Genomic DNA, 18784 nt, shown 5'->3' on the forward strand with positions numbered 1-18784 from the left:
TGAAATTCGTAACAGATATAAATAATTTAAAGTTGGGCTTTCACACAAATGACCAATTTCCACATCATCTACCAGGGACTGGATTTTGGATCTAAGAAAAAAGAATGACAAATGGTTTCTTCATAAAATTTATCATTGGACATTTTTTTCTTTTATAAAAGCTTTCCCTCGGCATATGACCTTTAAAAAGATATTTTCTTCTTCTCTCTGCAAAAGAACCATCAAAATCATTTGGCTTTGAACGAAACCTCAACGATCTTTCCTACAATGGAATACTCCCTGTAAAGGGGTTCTATCCGTAGAATACCATTAAAAGGCCTTCTGCCCGTAGAGTGCTTCTGTCTACAGAAATCATTCCCCATAGCCTTACCCCAACAAAAAAAAACCTCAAAAATGTATAATACCTTTGAAATACATTGTTCTATTTCCATTTTATCTTAGATCGATTCAAATTACTTTTACATTTATTTTAGCCGCTACTTATATAAAAATAACAATGAAATGCAAATAATCTCAATAATTACATGATTGGTATGCTATAGTATTACATAGCACCGGAATTTATCGCTTAGGCACGTTTAACACGTTTTCTTCGTGTTATTTGCGTTACCTCTGTCGACCGCGCTTCTTTTAAATCATAACCAAAAACGGTAAATTACAAACACGCTAATCAAACTTAGCAGCAATGAGGCACTTGCTCGTTCCGCACCATCGCCCTTACCATCCCCAATGGTCTTTTCATCGAACAGGTATTGCTGCATAAACGATGAACCAATAGCTCCCGTGTATTTGGGTGAATAATTATAGATTAGCGCTTCCATTTCCTCGGTTTCGTTGGGGAAATATTGACGATTACGGCGTGTTTCGCCCACAAAAAAATCGGCAAAATATTGCGAGGTTCTTATGGCAAGGGTAGTGTGGGTTATGTTACGATTTGGTACAAATTCGTAAAGATTTTTTTCGGGATGAAATTGTACGCCATAAAATGGATATCTGCCAAGCCAAAAAAAAAAGAAAATAAGGAAGAGCGATACAAGGAAATGAGAATTTATGCAACAAATCGAAAATTGCTTTAATAATTGATTAGCATACTTTTAGGCTTGTGCTTACTTTTTATGCTCAATGGTGGATATAAATTCACTGCCATCCCAGTCGTGATTAAGACTCATCACCTTCCACATACTATCCAATTTCATAGTGGCAAATGTCTACAGGGAAAAGAACGAAAGACATGGTTTATTAATGGAACTGTAATGTAATTTAGATTAAAAATGTATAAGACAAGAAAGAAGCAAAGCAAAAATGAATTGAAAGCGAAACACATATTCGTATGACACGAAATTTTATTCTAATGGCGTTCAGTTTTTTTTTTTTTTTTTGCTTGGCAATAATTGAATTGTAAGCAATATAAAATGAACAACTCCATTTTGGGTATTACTCCTCTCTCAGCTCTCAGGGGTGGAAGAGATATCGGTACATTAAAATACTTCCATGGAATATGATGTTGGCACTGTCAAGGTAGATTTCTCAAGGGCTGGGAAATTGGTATTAGTGATTTTGTAAATGTAAGATAAATATGAGAGAAGTGAGTACACTTATGTGGAACATAAAATGAATAAGCAGACATAATTCTCGATTACGTGTTATCCCCATTACAACATTTGGCTTCTAAACTGGGTCTTTATGAAAGACTTATAATACATTTACGTTGTAATGGATTTAGAGAAACCTGTCGATTTTAATTGTCAATTCCATTGCATATACCTCAAATAGATCTTCATAAAATAGAATAACCCGGCAAAAAGCTCTAATGCAAACATTTACTTGCAGTCTGTTTATGTATATCGAAAGAAGAACACCAATTCTACAAGCATTTTTTACAATTTTCAAATTTGAATTAATTGGAATTGGTATTCTTCTATCGCATTCATTGTATTACTTGCATAGAGATATGAAAAAACAGTAACAAAATCCAGACTGCTGTAATTTTCAAACCATTCGTCCGATAGCTCTTAAAATAATTCCAGTGACAGCTCATTATATTGTTTACAAGTATACAAAAGCATTTTGGTGAGAATTTTCAAGAAAAAAAGTTATTCGTAATGGAATTCAAGCGTGATAGTGTGATTTCTTTATATTTGGCTGGAAAACCACAAGTGGCTTTCGTTAGAGCACCCCAGCATTTAAATGTGAATAAATCTTTTGTGATCGAAACCCGCGTCGCAGTGGCCGAAAATGGCTCGTGAGCAGAACATATCGCAATATTCCATTCAGCAAATATTGAAAATGAGATCGGGATAAAGTCATTGAAATTCCAAAAAGTGCAAGAACTTACAACGCAATAGAAAGAAAATAGACTCAAAAGAGTTAAAGAGTTGCTTCGCTTGGCCGAGAGTGGTGAACTGCCGAATTTGGTTTTCTCCGATTAGAAAACATTCTTTGTCCAGCAGTTCGTAAACAAGCAAAATGGTCGTGTTTACTTGCCAAAGAGGTCGACTGAAAATGTGCACCTTCGGTTGGCCACCAGAACTCAAGCGCCGGCCATGGTGATGGTTTGGGCCGCCAAACAGCCGATGGTGGATCTGCGCTTGTATTAATCGACCGTGGCATCAGAATAAATGACAAATATTATCGCGAAAATATTCTGTAGGGTGTATTAAAGCCTTGGGCACGCAAACATTTTGGCCGCAGACCTTGGACATTCCAACAGGACTCGCACTCAGCACGCGCCACCCAAGGATGGTTACAAAATTAGATTCCTTGCTTCATTTCCAGCGCACAATGGACACCAAAATCTCCGGATACCAATCCGTTGAACTTTTGTGTCTGGAGTATTTTGGAAAGCAAGCTATGCACTGAAAAATACCAAAATGTCGATCACCTCAAGCCAACACTTCGCCGGGAATGGGCCAAAATACCGCAGAGCAATATTCGGGCAGCGTATGACGGTTTCATTGGCCATTTGAAGGTCATAATTCGTGTCAAAGGTGATCAATTCGAACAAATATAAAATTGTTCTAAAATTTGAAAATATTTCCGAAATTTTTAAAAATTATACAAAAAATAAAAATTATGGCGTTTGCCTTTGTTGCAGTTTTTTTTATCTCACCCTGTATTAGCCCAGAATATAATTTGTAAATGTTATGTTTGATACAAATTGACTGGAGGTATATAAGGAAAACTTGAATTTTTTCTCACACTTTCAAAAAACCCTTTTTAAGAGCCTTTCTTTTGGTACACATAAATTCAAACTCTGTGGGAAAAAAACAATTGGTTTAGTGAGAGTGACTTACTTCTTCGGTGAAACAGTACATATGAAAGTTAGCTGTGACCGGATAGCTCTTCAAAATCTCTATAACATCTGAGCTGGCATTTCGGAACATTCGGGAATCTTTGAAATCTAAAAACCAAAAGAAAACAATTTATTTATACATGTTTATATATATTTTTTAACATTTTACAAACCTTCCTTAAACTCCAATGGCAATGGTTGGGCAGACGATGAACAATAGGTACGCGGCTCCGTACCATTGGCCGATAGATAAACCAATAGCTCAAAACCCAAGCATGTACCCCACACGGGAAAATATGTACCCCCATCGTTGATTTTCATGGCAATCTCATAGATGTGTCGACCAGCATCGGCATAACCATTCGATTGGTTAAAATAGGTAGCACCGCCAGGCAAAAGGACTCTATAAGAAATAGAAAGAATGGAATTTTTAAATATATTTTTAAATGTAAATAGATTATACATTTTCCTAAAAAAAATGTTTTCTATCGTGGATCAAGATAAAATCTATGACGATTTATACTTGCCGTCCGTCCGTCCGTCTGTTGTAATCAAGCTAGAGTCGAAACGAATAGAGATATGAAACTACAATTTTGCACTGATAGGTCTTTTGTCTGAAGACAGGTCAAGTTCGAAGATGGACTATATCGGTCCACGATATCGTATAGCCCCCATATAATGGTACCACCGGTATTCGGTATTTCGACGGTTTTAGACACACTCTCTAACGAAATAGTTTAAAATTAGGTATTTAGTGTTTGCAATTGGGTAGAACTCATGTGACCCAATATTGTCGACATAGGCCCACGTTTTCGTATAGCCCCTATATAAATGTACCCCCCGATATTCGGAATTTCGACGATTTTAGTCAAACTTTCTAACGATATACTTTTAAATTTGGTATTCAGAGTTTGTAATGGGTTCTTCCTTCTGTGGAAGAACTTTGTATACCCTCTATCATACATAGTATGGAGGTCCTTATAGCCCCCACATTATGTCTGAAAATCCACAAAAGGAGTTCCTTTTGAGTACTTTACCCCCTGGGAGAGCATTGTCCAGATAGGTTCCCGATATCGTATGTCCTTCAAATAACTGTAACTCCCGACATTCGGTATTTTAATGATTTTAGCTACATTTTTCAATGGAATTGTTTAAAAATCCATAATAGAACCTCTTTCTAAGCACTGGAAGAGAAATGTCTATATAGGCCCACGATATCGTATAGCCCACACACAACCGTACCCCCGATATTCGACATTTTGACGATTTTAAGGATATTATTCACCGCAATCGTTTCAAATTTCGTATTTAGAGTTGGTAATGGCTACTGCAGCATATGACAAAAAATTGCGTATGCAGACCCACGTCTTTGTGTAGCCTCCATATAACGGTTCCTCCCAATATTCAATATTTCAACGATTTTAGAGACATTATTTACCGGAGTTGTTTCAAGTTTCGTATTAAGAATTAATGGTAATGGGTACTACAGTAAGTGACAGAAAATTGCGCATGCAGATGACAAAATTGTATATGCAGGTCCAGGTCTTCGTATAGCCCCGATATAACGGTACCTCCCCATATTCGGTATTTGGATGATATTAGCTATATTATTCCCCGAATTTTCAAGTTTCGTATTTGAATATTATAATGGCTTATGAGTAGCCTATGCAGGTCCACGTCTTCGTATAAACACCAATATAATGGTTATATTCGGCATTTTTAAGATTTAAACAGAATTTGTAACGGATTTTATTTTTTTTTAATTCCAAATTCGTTTCGAATGGTGGACGGTATTTAAAATTCGGCCGGCCGAACTTACTTCTTGTTTACTTGTTCTATATAGATCCACTTTTACGTAATTCTACCTTCCAATATTCGATATTTTGATGAGTTTAGCCTCAGTTACTAGCGGAATAGATTAAAATTTGGAATTTATAGTTCAAAATGAAGTCTATTCCCTGTAGCTGAACATTGTCTATACAAGTCCACATTTTCGTATAGTCCCGATATATTATTACCTCCCGATATTTGAAGTTTTGACGATTTTAGCTACATTTTCTAGCGGAATATTTTTAAACTCGCTATTTTGAGTTTGTAACGGTTTCTACCTCAAGTGACAGAATAGTGTCTACAAAAGTCCACGTTTTCATATAGCTCCAATATAAATATACTTCCCGATTAGTTTGTACTTTGACTGATTTTCTAAGTGAAATACTTGGGAGTAAGCATGGTACAATAAGGAGGTAGAACAGCTTCGTAAATCTACAAAAATACAGCCCTGAGGCTATACCCGCTTCCTGTCAGACTCATTCAAAATCATTGTTTTAATTTTTTTTTATATTTTTCCTAATTTTTAAAATGAATTAAATTAATTAAATAGCGCGAAAAATTAATAAAATGTCTGGATTTTCTCTCAAAATCCAATCCAATCATTGGTTTTGAAAATATTTTTTTTTCATTTTTCAAAACAATTAATACATACACAAAATTGGCAGAAGTCGGGCACACTTAGAAAAAAATTGTAATCAGCTGTTAGCTCTACCTTACCCTTTTATTGTACCATAGGAGTAAGTATTTGGATTCCGAGATGTGTTCTTCTGCTTATATAGAACAATCTCTAAATGAGTCAAGGTTTTTCTATCCTTCCGATATTCTGTATTTTGATGATTGTAGCCAACATTTTTACAAAATTGTTCGAAATTTGCATAAGATGTTCCTTATAACAAAAGTGACGCATACCCCTTGAATTCTGCAATTTCTAAATTTTAAAGGGTATAATAAGTTCGGCCCAGATAAATTTAACTTATTATTTAATATTATTTAATTAAAAAAAAATTCGAGAACTTACCCATTAATCTTCGACAGAATATCTTCATAGTATTCTCTGGGTTTACCAATCCTAAAAAAAAAGAAAATATATTAATTTATTTTACACTTTTTATGAACCAAAAAATGTTTGCTGGGTTATGACAAAACCAAAACATCACTTTCCTTGAGTTATCTCAAGTAGCTCAAGTTTGGAAAAAGATAACCATAACATAAATTCATTCTCACTATATCAATATCAGTTGGGGATTTAAATAATGTTTACGACATTGATAACTGTTTTCAAGTCGGCTATATCTCTTCAAAGAGAAAGAGGCAGACGGGTAATCGTGATAACATAAAACACAGACACAAGTATAATAAAACATTTATTTCGATATTCACTTAACAACATTTACAACAACAAAAAATTAATAATTTATTTGCCAACGGCCTCAGTTTTTACACCAACTACTTCAAGTGTTACGTCTGGTCTATCCGGAATCTAATTTTAATTGAGACATTACGTCAAAGAATTAAAAATGAAATCGTTAATCTGTTTTTTTTTTTTTTTTTTTTTGTACTCGAAATTGCAAGCATCTTAAGTGAATTTTGTTGTGGCATTATTTTGAAATGGTTATGAGTTATTGTTACACTTGGCAACTAATTTAGATGATCTGCAGATGGTCTCTCTGCTAGAAAATTATGACTTACTCTCAATTTATATGACCTACTCTCAATTTTAAAGTAGAAGACACATAGAAATTTTTTCATTAATTTTTTTTTACGTTGTCCAGTGTAAAATAGTTTCAAACTCGCTTCAATAATTAGACTTAAAATTGAAAACAAATTTCAACTGTGTAGTATTATTCAATAAAATTCTCATAGGTAATGGAAAGTTTTTTTTTTAATTCAAAAATCTTTTGTTACAAAATTAAAAATCAAGTCCGGTATCGGGAACCATTATCTAAACGCAACAAGTGGCAATTTTTTTGTTTGCACTTCGAAATCGTGTCGAATAATTTGTAGCTTCTTTTATAATGCAGTTGTTTTTCGTTTTGTTGCTTCCAAACCACAAGTCATTCTGGTTTCTTGTTTTTATTCATTTCTTTAAAGTAAGTACAGTCGCTTGTGCATAAATGCAAAATGGATGCAGGTTAGGAGAAGTATAAGTTAATATAAATTATATTTTTGTCGTATTTTCGCAAGGGGTGGTTTGAATCCACTGAGCAATTGGAAAGGCCATAAAAAACCTTAATACCTAATGTACACCTTCTGTCCATAAACATCTCTTACTTTTATAGGTCTCAGATTCCTTGGAAAATATTCATTAAGAATCCATCAATATGGGTCTTAGGTCAAGTCCTTAGGAAATCATGCTTAAAGAATCCACGATTATAAATCTGAAATTGCTTTGACAAATATTTGTGAAAATTCCTCGAATATAGGTGTGAAAAAAAATTTTCTAAAAAATGCAGGGTTATAGGTCTTAAAATCCTTTGATTTTTTTTAATATCCACGATTATAGTTCTATAAATCCTCTGTAAAATATTTTTTAAAAGTTCCACGAAATACAGGTCTTAATGTGATTGGGAATATATTCCACGAAAATCCAGGATTATAAGTTTCAAAAACAAAAAATATAAAAATCACTAATAAAAGCCAAATACATACTCCTGAGAAAATATTTTTAAAAAATTAAAAATATAACCCTTTCTTAAAAATCGAATAAAGATCTAAAAGTCCATTTTGAAAAATCCTTGGGACGGCGATCATTACAGTTCTGAATATTATTGGAAAATAAATCCACAATTATGGTTCTGAGAGAATTTGGAAAATTATTTTAAAATAACCCTCTATTATTGTTCTGATGATGCTTAAAAATTTATTTTAAAAATCCATTATTACTATATTGCTCCCTGGAAAATTCATCAACTCATGAAAAATCATTAAAAAATCGAAGGTAATTAATTATTGCCCTATTTGTTTTCAAAATATAATTTCAAAGTCCACAGTTATGGCCCTGTTCGTCCTTTGTTCATTCGATGTGGAGGTTTCTAACAAGAGGTATTATTTTGATTTACCCGGCCATAAAAATTCACCCATAAAGCATTTTTTTTATCATGGCCGGGTATAGAGTCAGACTTTTTGTTCTTCCAATTGTGTTACTCTCTGATTACAAATTTCAAGAACTGTATATTTTGTAACTCTTTGATCAATGGTTCTGGTTGAGTGTGTGGAGTGAAGTACTCTATACTAAGGCACACCTGCTGCATTTTATAATTCACCAAATTTTTATAATTCACCAAAATTTGCCTAAATAAATAAATTGCTCTTATATGGAATCGATCGTATTATAATTAACTATAAGCACGCTTTTTATATATATTTTTTCTTTACTTTTTTATTTTTTAATTCTTTTTCTTCGCTACTTACCATATGGGCACAACACGACCCCCAGCTCCCTCAACAAATTTCACATAGGATGCCGCTATATAACTGGAAAATGTACTATTTGGATATTTGCGTAGAACAAATTGCGACACCTCCTGCGACAGGATACCAACAATCGGTGTAGGATTCTCATTGTCCAAATTGACCAAAGGACTGTCATTAATATCCCGGTTTGTGTATTTAATTAAACGACCACTGGCTAGGGTCGGCTGTAGGGTTACGCATGCCAAGAAAAGTCCCAAACAGCACGTAGCCATCGTAAGCGATCTGCTGCAGTTGTCCATGGCTATTAACGTCGTCGTCACGATCACTTAGCGGAAAATTGTGTGGTCAGGTGGCAAACTAAACAACTACTAAAGCCAAAACAAAACGAAAATGTTTTGCTTAACGCTTCAACAGCACGCTGAAAAATACAATACAAACAAAAACACAGCAATCGAAAAAGCAGATAACATATACCAGACGATCCAGCACGGGCTAAACAGTGAAGAGCTTTGAAATGAAAATGCACAACTAAAAATTCTTAAATTACTCCGCACGCTGGTCAATGAATCAAATTATTTGTTTTCATTTAAAAAAATGTTGTATGAAAATGTGTTTGCCTGGATGTGTGTGTTCGAAGCATTTAAAATTTTGCATTTATTCTTGTTTTGCTAAAACGTCATTGTGCGTTCCAATAGCTTATTGTACTCTTTTGTTGTAGTTGTTGTGATTTGCCGGTAAAGTACCATTCGCAAATATACAATATGGATTATCACAGCAATTCGAAATTATTGAAAAAAAATAATAATAATGAGGCGTATTCTGAAATTTATATTGGAAAGAATAAAACATCAGTTAATACATTGAAAGATAAAATAGCTGTAGATCTGATGAGATTCCTGCAGAACTGATAAAGTAGATGGCGAAAAATGCATGCTCTTATGAAACTAGAGAATATTCTACATACAACTTCCACAAAAATTTGAAATGACTATCGAAAATATTTCTGAAAATTCTTCTCGGTTCCGGAACCTATTAAAATTATTTCTAACGAAATGAAAGGCACAGACGAAGCTTTATTACACTGCACAACACAAACAAGTAAAAAAACAGTAAGTTCAGCCCGGCCGGACTTTAAATACCCTCCACCATTTGGAACGGATTTGGCTATTTTCAAAAAAATAAAATCCGTTAAAATTTCTGTTAAAATCTTAAATCTGTAGCCGTTTTAATAGGTTTTATGCGAAGACGTGGACCTGCACAGACAATTTTCTGTCATAGGCTGTAGTATCCATTACGAACTTCAAATACCAAATTTGAAACAATTCCGGTGAATAATGTCGTTAAAATCTTCAAACTACCGAATATCAGGAGGTACCATTATATGGGGGCTATATGAAAACGTGGACCTGCTCGGATAATTTTCTGCCTTTGGCTTTGGTATCCATTACGAACTTCAAATACCACATTTGAAACAATTCCGGCAAATAATATCGTAAAAATCAGAAAAATACCGAATATCGGAAGGTACCGTTATATGGAAGCTATACAAAGACGTGGACCTGCACAGACAATCTCCTGTCATAGGCTGTAGTATCCATTACGAACTTCAAATACCAAATTTGAAACAATTCCGGTGAATAATGTCGCTAAAACCTTCAAAATACCAAAACTTGGACCTACATGGCCCATTTTCAATACCAAAAGTCCTGCGGACATAACATATATTTGAGTAAAATTTTATCAACCTACTTCATTTCCTTCGGAAGCTAGAGATGGAAAGACGGACGGGCATCGCTAAATCGGCATAGAATATATACTTTGTGGGTTCTAAAATGTATACTTTGAGGTGTTACACACGGAATGAAAAATTTAATATACCCTCCATACTATGGTGGAGGGTATAAAAATACTTACAGCAAAAATCCAGCAGATTATCAAAGTAGAACTAAAAGAAAGTTTACACTTCCAAAAGTTGTGCTCTATTTTACAGCTAAATATAAACCAATGGTCATACAAACGCCTGTAGACCGACCTGTAGGGCGACTGCAAAATCAGTAAATTTTCTATTTCTTTTTTGGTTTATTGAAGCCTATATCTCCATAACAATAGGGTTTCCTACTGACCCTGACCCTACTTTCCTAAGAATCGGACTATAATTGCAAATTTTTCTTCAAATTTTCAAAATTTTAAGCGATTTTCTCAGATTTTATCCTTATAAGCGGAGCAACTAAAATCAATTTATTTTACATATAGATTGTAACTATTATGCTTTATGCATAGCCGATATTTTGGTTATCAGCATCACTGCAATAGTCAGAAGTGACCTTTTAATGTATTTTTGATTTCGCCGGGATTAAAAATATTCGCGTTTTGTTGGAAATTTTCGTATTTTTTTCACATAAAAGTTAAGGTTTATTTTACCGGCTAAATATTGATGACCGTCCAAATTGATAGGCTTCTGCCCAGCCCTAAACTCTAACTCCATGCAAAATTTCGCGTCGATTGGTCTATAGAGCAACAATAAAATCAGGACAATTTTCTGTTTTTGGCCCATTTCAACCCCTTAACATTTTGCGATCATCTCCTAAAATAATAGGCTTCTATTCTAATCCTAACCCCACCTGCATTTTCAATTTCATGAGGATCGGGCCATAGTGGCGACCTGTAGCTTGATTACAAATTAACATGTACAGATGGACGGACGGACGGATATCCATCATAGATAGATCGACTCAGCTCGGCAAGATAGGAAGATCCATAGCACTTTTTCCGAATTTGTTGCAAACACTTCCAAACATTTTGTTATGCTGTCCGCCTGGTCCAACTGGACTTGATATTATTTGGTTTGTAGGTTAAAATCAGTACAGAGTTTGGGATTCTAATGCTAAACTTTCTTTCCTCTACATGATTTTCATTTATTTGATTTATAATTTTCCCTGGGATTTTTTCATCCTTTCGTTTAAAATCCCCTACCCTTTTTGTTCGTTTTTGCTTACTTCTTAGACAAACGCAGTAAGAAAATGTAACGAATAGGCTTTTTAAGCGCGGCTCTGCGACATCTTAGCCTTTTAATTCGTTAAAATCACCCCCTCGTTAGTTCACGAGAAGAAAGCAAACCTGCAAAAAATATAATTATATTATTTCTGTAACAATTATAAATAAAAATATACCGTCCACGACTACTTCGGTAAAATTCTAATATTACGGTGTTTTAATTTCTTTCCTTTCATATTTGCTCTCTTTTAAAGGACTTGAGGCAACATACAACGTCCAGTAACATTTGGAAACAATTGTTAACTGATATGGAGTAAAAAAGATTTTGTAAAACAGCTTTTTCTTTGCTGGATTTACTAAACGTACGATAACCCTTTGCAATAATTGTACATGAGATAGGAATTTCTCTCAGAATAATTTACTGAGTAAATTTTATTGAATATCAATCCTACTTCTGCTTTTAAATAGCTCCTACCAAACTTTAAATAGGCCACGTCAAGTTAACAAGTAAGACATCTTTTAAAAAAATTCGATAAATCTATCTTCTCACTTAGCAAAAACCGGTATTTGATACAAAGACTTTTCATTATTATTATTGACATACTTTGAAAATCACAACAAGAGGTAATAAAATATCTTAAACTGGGCGACCATAGAAGATTTTCTCACCTTCATTGCGATGACACCACGTAGACCATGAAGTACAATACAGACACCGTCAACATGTCGTTGGTTGCTTGTACCACTGACTGGATGGTAGGCTTTTGATATCACTTACCAATTTGACAGTAATACAGAAGGGCAGGCGCCAGTCTCGAGGTCAAGCAAGAAGTCGTCTTTTTTTTTGGGAGCTGCCATCAAAACTGGTCACTCACTACTGGCCACACTTGAGAGACAATTCTGGGCCATTTGTAAGAAAATATGTTACATTTTTGAGAACCACTGGGGCTGACTATAAAATGCAGCTGCCCCAGACAATTCAACATCAAAAACATTCTAACTTTGCATAGAGCCACAGCATCTGGGATATCACAAAGAACGGAGGATAATCTAAAGAAAATCATGAAAATCATAATTGTTTGTGTTATCATCACAATAGTGACCGCATCGCGCAATCATTTTCCATCACATTTGATCACTTTAAATGGTGATTTGGCCCAGACAGGACATGGAATTGAACAGCATCCAAATGGATTTTATACAATAATACATAATGGCGATAATATGCCAGCTGGCGAACAACTGATGCAGGGTGGTGAAGCAAATGGTCTACAACAACAACAGCAGCAGCAGCAACAACAGGAATTAGCTTCAAATGGCAACAATGGTGGAGTATTGGAAACCAGCACTATGGAGAATATTATAGATCTTAATCGGGCCCCAGAGCCAGTCACCGATACTCCCGAAGTTGAACAGGCAAGACAGGCCCATTTTGAGGCTTATCGGGAAGCAGCTTTAATGGCTGCATTGGCCCCTGATACTGAAGAGTCCAATGGAAATGGCTCGTCTGAAAACGAGCTAAATGGCTTACAATTGGATGAGCTGCAGCAGAACACCCGCGAAATGTTACTCAACAAGCAAAAATCCCGAAAACAGCTATTGACACCAAGACGTTCTTCCGCCTCCTCGGCTTCTTCTTCGGAATTGGAAAGAGTTGGTCAAGAAATTGGACATCAGCAACAACAGCAATTGATAACAACATATATTTTAACCGCCAAGGCTGAGGCTCATGCCTTGGGTTCAGGAGCATCCAGTTCGGAATTGAGAAATGGTGGCGAGGATAATGGAAATGGACGAAATGGCAAGGCCAGCGGTAATGGAAAAGAAAATGGCAATGGAAATGGTCATAGCAATGGAAATGGACGTGGCAATAGCAATGGAAACGGAAACGGAAATGTTCATAGCAATGGAAATGGTCATGGCAATGGAAACGGTCATCATAGCAGTGGAAATGGTAATGGAAATGGTCACATTAATGGAAATGGCAAAACAAATGGAAATGGTCATAGCAATGGAAATGGTCATAGCAATGGAAACGGGCATAGCAATGGAAACGGCAAAACAAATGGCAATTCCATCAATGGAAAACTTAATGGCAAGGGAAATCTATCCAATGGCAACGGAAATTTGCAAACCCTAAATCTCAATTCAAATGGACATACTTTGCTTAACGGAAATCTTGGCCTCAGCAATGGTTTGGATAATGGCGTCCTTCACACCCTTGCCCTGGATGAACCTCTGCAGTTGCCCAACACCGCAAACATCGATACAACCTACTATACTGTGGACACCCCAGATACCCACTATACTGTTGTTATACCACCCCCAACAGTTTTGAATACTTTGCCCCAGTTGGAATCTATACGCCTGGGGGATCATGGCGCCAGTGATTCAATTGCCATACCACTATCGAAAAGTTTCACCTATATAACTCAACGTCTAAAGTCGCCACATGCCTAAGGCGCATAGTTTGCATTGATATTTCTCCGTTGTTATCTGTTGTGACAGTATTAAGCCCAAGATCCAACACACGTTTATTCCAATCGAGTTATAATCCACCACTAATGTATAACTACAACAAAAATGTTTTTTTGTAAAATTAGCACATTTCGTTAAATGGCATAATAAATAATTGCATTTTTTGAAAAACCAACTTTGGAGCGCAGAACTCTATTGGTCACGGGGGAGGTCTTTTAGGATTTGTTTCCAAGTTATTGAAAGCAAAGCAATACTTTAAGGTAAGTCGTTGTTGCTAATATGAGATACATAGTTGATTATATGTGCTGTCCTATAGGGAAATTGACGTCACAATTGCGGCTAGATTCTTGTTCTATGAAAATGTAAAATAAAAAGTTAGTAAACGACTGATACATAATTAAAGATTTAAAAAATCTTTCCAGGATTTCTTCTGAATAACTCATTAGTAACTACGCCTTTTTATACCTTCTACAAATTTCAATATTTATATCACCACTAGATAAAGTGTATAAAATGTATTCCTGTACGACAAAACCCATAAAGTTTTTTAATATATATAATATAACAAGTAAGCAAAGGCTATAGTCGTGCGGGACCGACCATGTTATACCCTACAACGCTACAGACCAGCAATATAAATACTTAGGGTCTGTGATAGCTCTTTCGAGGAGTTAGAAACAGAATGACAAACTTTATGTAAACTCTTTGTATGGTGGATGGTTTAACAACAACATATCTTTCCTTATTTCACAAGCATTTATATTTCTTATATTTCTTTGCTTTCAGAAAAACTTTTAACATTTCATATATAATGAATTTATCTATTTCAGATATCAGCAGGTATCAATTTCAAACCCATAAGTGTAACGGTTTAAAAAAAACCTAGCCCTTCTTGCATTCAGAAAAGCCAGTAATACGCTGTGTAAATTACAAATAATTCACTCAGCTGATAAGGGCACAGATGTAAATATTTCTTTAATTATCTTTAGATTTTTAACCAGTTTTTAACTCTTCTAGTTTATGGTTCAACTATTTGGGTAGAAATTTATTTTTGATTTAACACTTCATAAGATTTTAATTATCACTTCAAAAGCGCTTCATGCACTACACAAACAAATTTCTTAAGACTCCCACAAATTTGTGTGTGTTGTTATCACAAAACAAAAACAACATTTACACGGAGAGTGCAATGGCAGCAACGACAGCTGACATTGAAAACTGACACACATAGCAAAACAACACACCACTAACTGGTATTTAATTGAATTTCTTCTAACACTGTTTTTTTCTAATACCTGGCTAACAACAACAGAGGTACTTACTTGAAAAACACCCGCGTAATTGTAAATGTAACGGAATTGTTTATCTTAAAACTAAAAAATTCCCCCTCGACGGAATGTACTTTTGAATGGAACCGATGGCTTACACGTGAATTGAAACGAAGAAAAAGGCAGAACAACTCTTTATAGAAACACCGATTACAGAGACGACGAAACGAGAACAAGACAGACGCTTTGCAGCAAGTACAATGCAAATATAATGGTAGTGGAATAACAACAAAAACCATTAATTTGGAGGGAAGAGAGAGATAGAGTGGGTATAAATTTGACGTTGTCAAAAACAGCTGATTTCTCTGCGACTATTCTAATTTGTTGTTACATTTTGTTGGGGGCCGAAAGTGAGGTGAAATATCTTTCATATTGAAATCGCGGTACAAGCTTTTGCTTCAAATAAAATTCGAGTCGAAGTTCAAATAACATGGTTTCATGGCTCACCCACAGCTTTGGAGGAGATAACTACTAACATTGCAAATGGCAAAAAAATGATCGAAATGGTTGTGACATTGTGGCAGCTCTATTTCTATGTAAGGTCAAGCTTTCTATGCTGATTTCCAATATTATGAATACCGACCTTCTAATTATGATATCTCGATGGATTCATCGCTGATTACTCTGATATATATATATATATATATATATATATATATATATATATATATATATATATATATATATATATATATATATATATATATATATATATATATATATATATATATATATATATATATATGTATATATATGCAAATGTTTTATGTTGTTAAGCAGGAAACAACAATTCTTTTCTTTTAGATACAATCATGGTACAATGATATCAAGGTAGGGCTATGAAACCATATGATTCTAATTTTTTTATTTTCTTGGCTTAATATGTCATATTTATTTGTTTATGTATGTGTTTTCTTTTCAATAAAAAAAATTGTTCAGAAAAGATTCAAATTCGTGTGTTTTCAATACGTTTATTTCAACGTATGCATCGACAAAATCTAGACTTTTTGTAGCGAAATAATCCTTTAGAAATATATAGTACATGATTTTGAAAAGAAGTGTTGACCTTTCATTCAGTTATCGCGGTTTTCAATTATTTATTCAAAATAAATGCAACAAGTTGTTTGATTTGTTATTGTTTTGATACTAATTCTGACATTACAAGCCAAACAGGTAGACCTTTATACTTGCAATTTTTTCAAACTTGCCCTACCTTCTCTTCATTGTACCATGGATACAATTATCATTTATAGTTTTGATAAAATTCTATCTAACCAGAAACCCCGAGACGAAGAACATGTCATCTTTCACCTCTTAGTAAGTTGGAGCTAAATATATTAAGTTGCATAATAAGCAGGTGTCCAGTCTAATTTTTAAATTTAATTGCAATGGTCCTGGCTATTAAAGACTGATTGGGGATGAAAAAAAGACGGATACGATTAAGCGTCTGCTTTTCAGACATGGGAGATAGAGATGCTCAATTTTTTCTCCTAGCCAACTGACATATGAGTCGATTAGACTTAACGATATGCGCTGTCTCCAAGAAGCCTTTGCCACGACAGTTGACATGAGATGGAATTTAGAATCTGAATGGAAAGATGGAATTGTAAACAGTTGGCACGAGATTGAATTTTGAAACTAGATGGAAAGATAGAATTTTAAACTATCTGGACACAAATATCAAGATCAACCAGTACCATTTCCTTATTTAGTAATAAAAATAATTTGTCTTGTTATTGCGAAAATATTAATAATTGCACAATCGGCTGATTCGAAGTGCCAAACAATAACTTCCATCTTAAATGTAGGAGTTTTAGAGAGGACCGAATCCCTGCATACATTTTCCTGTTTAAGTGATGATGCAATGATCAGGTGGAACATAATCGAGATAAAAACACACACACAAAATCCAAGCTGGGAAATTAAATCCGATGCAGTTCTCCTATTAATACACAATACCATTGTACATTTATGTGCCGTGCATAACATACATGAAGAAGACAAATTTACAATTTAACGTATAAAGTTGTTTATACTATAATTTGTTATAGGATAAAATATAAAGATACATATTTAAATATACATATATATTTAACATTATAGTTATCTTTTAAAATTGCTAGCATTAATATTTAGCCATTTAAAAACTCAACTGCCCATCAGCGATTGCAATTTATTTTTAATCGTTTTTTGTATGCTCAGCAAATATTTCATTTCCACCATTACAGCAGTTGCTTCTTCCAAATTATTGCCCGCGAAATGTTTACTCAAATGCTTTACTTTTTCTTCTAGTTCTTTCGTTAAACTCTCGTGAATATCTTCCAGTTCTTGCTTTGTATTTGCCTCATCAACCTCCTCGTTGCGTTCCATCATTTCCATTAGAAATTCTTTATCTAAAGCGCTATTGTCCTGAGGAATTTGACGACCGTGCAATTTTAAAAGATATTGGCCACGTTCTATAGGTATCAATAGAGTTTTGTATGCTTTGTTTATCAAAGAACTCCAGTCGGCTGAATTGGATTGTTCACGTGAGGTTCTGCAAAAACACATAAATATAAACATATTATTATAATTCCATTCGCTTCATCGGAAATAATAGTAATTATACTTGTTAGTAAATTTATCTGGATGGACCAATGACTGAAGTTGTCGAAAACGCTTTGTCAACATTGAAGCTTCCAAGGCAAATGTTTGGGGAAAGTCCATTAATTCAAAATAATTCTAGAAAGGCGGAAAGAAATTTATAAGAAGTTAGATACATTTGAATAGTTTCTTAGTTACCACTTCAGTGTTGACATCTTGCAAATGTTTACAATGCTGACATAACATTCTGTCCGTGGTGTCCTTTTTGCAGTTCCAGCAGTTGCTGGCCGTTGACATATTGTCTGGGACATATCCACGTTTTTGTTGTGTGGATAAGTAAGGAGCAGCTCCCAATTGTTCCCATTCCACTTGGAGCCTTGGTAATGTTGCTAAAGCCGAAGTAGTGCCTACAGTGCGACAGGATGTATATCCTAGCCCATTTATCTTGTTTGCATTTGCATAACAAATCCTGGCAACTCTTCTCATGTTTATGCAAAATCAGTTAATTGTTATCACTGCCACTATGGCCAAAATTAGAGAAATGTTAATATTTGTTATCTCAGACGTGATTTTGTTATCTAATGAAAACAACAACAATGGAAATAATAAAAACAAAGAGCAGCTGATTTTTTTCTGCATTGAAAACAAATTTAAAAACGTTCCACTTCTCTCGGCATGTAATGTTTCGACAGATTATTGCCATGTTTACGTTAGAACCTTTTGTTGGGTTAACTACATTAAGAGGATTTATTGTTGCGAATTGAGATGGTCTTCCTTTTTCTCACAAACCATGGCAGAAGAATACATGTAGATGCATCAACGCTTGGGAGCATTGATATGTCAAGAAAATTCAAAAGTTTTTACA

At 34.6% G+C, this 18784-nt stretch overlaps 3 protein-coding genes across 3 annotated transcripts; 1 reads left to right on the plus strand and 2 right to left on the minus strand.

Annotated features, from left to right (window-relative positions):
* Window positions 1-396: 396 nt before the first annotated feature.
* LOC101892443 (gamma-glutamyl hydrolase) lies at window positions 397-15536 on the minus strand. The gene is made up of 7 exons (XM_005182800.4): window positions 15331-15536; window positions 8534-8954; window positions 6141-6191; window positions 3466-3695; window positions 3294-3400; window positions 1111-1208; window positions 397-993 (listed from the first exon to the last, which is right to left on the minus strand). The coding sequence occupies exons 2-7, from the start codon at window positions 8833-8835 to the stop codon at window positions 636-638; spliced, it is 1146 nt and encodes a 381-aa protein (XP_005182857.1). The 5' UTR covers window positions 8836-8954; window positions 15331-15536; the 3' UTR covers window positions 397-635.
* Window positions 12593-14083, plus strand: LOC101893310 (putative uncharacterized protein DDB_G0286901). Its single transcript, XM_005182804.4, has one exon. The coding sequence runs from the start codon at window positions 12593-12595 to the stop codon at window positions 13988-13990; it is 1398 nt and encodes a 465-aa protein (XP_005182861.1). The 3' UTR covers window positions 13991-14083.
* Window positions 15537-17348: 1812 nt separating the features above from the next.
* LOC101892273 (iron-sulfur cluster co-chaperone protein HscB) lies at window positions 17349-18530 on the minus strand. The gene is made up of 3 exons (XM_005182799.4): window positions 18118-18530; window positions 17945-18057; window positions 17349-17872 (listed from the first exon to the last, which is right to left on the minus strand). Exons 1-3 carry the CDS (start codon window positions 18403-18405, stop codon window positions 17485-17487), a joined length of 789 nt encoding a protein of 262 aa, XP_005182856.1. The 5' UTR covers window positions 18406-18530; the 3' UTR covers window positions 17349-17484.
* Between the last annotated feature and the right edge of the window lie 254 nt (window positions 18531-18784).

Source organism: Musca domestica, unplaced genomic scaffold, assembly GCF_030504385.1.
Source record: "Musca domestica strain aabys unplaced genomic scaffold, Musca_domestica.polishedcontigs.V.1.1 38, whole genome shotgun sequence".
Classification (NCBI taxonomy): domain Eukaryota; kingdom Metazoa; phylum Arthropoda; class Insecta; order Diptera; family Muscidae; genus Musca; species Musca domestica.

What these genes read in the sequence shown, in the direction of transcription:
- LOC101892443 (XM_005182800.4), bottom strand. Translation starts at nt 8,835, where the DNA reads ATGGACAACTGCAGCAGATCGCTTACGATGGCTACGTGCTGTTTGGGA. An exon ending in GGTCGTGTTGTGCCCATATG is followed by an intron (nt 6,192 to 8,533) that starts GTAAGTAGCGAA and finishes CTTTTTTTTTAG; the next exon opens with GATTGGTAAACCCAGAGAAT. An exon ending in ATTCTGTCGAAGATTAATGG is followed by an intron (nt 3,696 to 6,140) that starts GTAAGTTCTCGA and finishes TATTTCTTATAG; the next exon opens with AGTCCTTTTGCCTGGCGGTG.
- LOC101893310 (XM_005182804.4), top strand. Translation starts at nt 12,593, where the DNA reads ATGAAAATCATAATTGTTTGTGTTATCATCACAATAGTGACCGCATCG.
- LOC101892273 (XM_005182799.4), bottom strand. Translation starts at nt 18,405, where the DNA reads ATGAGAAGAGTTGCCAGGATTTGTTATGCAAATGCAAACAAGATAAAT. An exon ending in AAGATGTCAACACTGAAGTG is followed by an intron (nt 18,058 to 18,117) that starts GTAACTAAGAAA and finishes CCGCCTTTCTAG; the next exon opens with AATTATTTTGAATTAATGGA. An exon ending in CCAGATAAATTTACTAACAA is followed by an intron (nt 17,873 to 17,944) that starts GTATAATTACTA and finishes GTGTTTTTGCAG; the next exon opens with AACCTCACGTGAACAATCCA.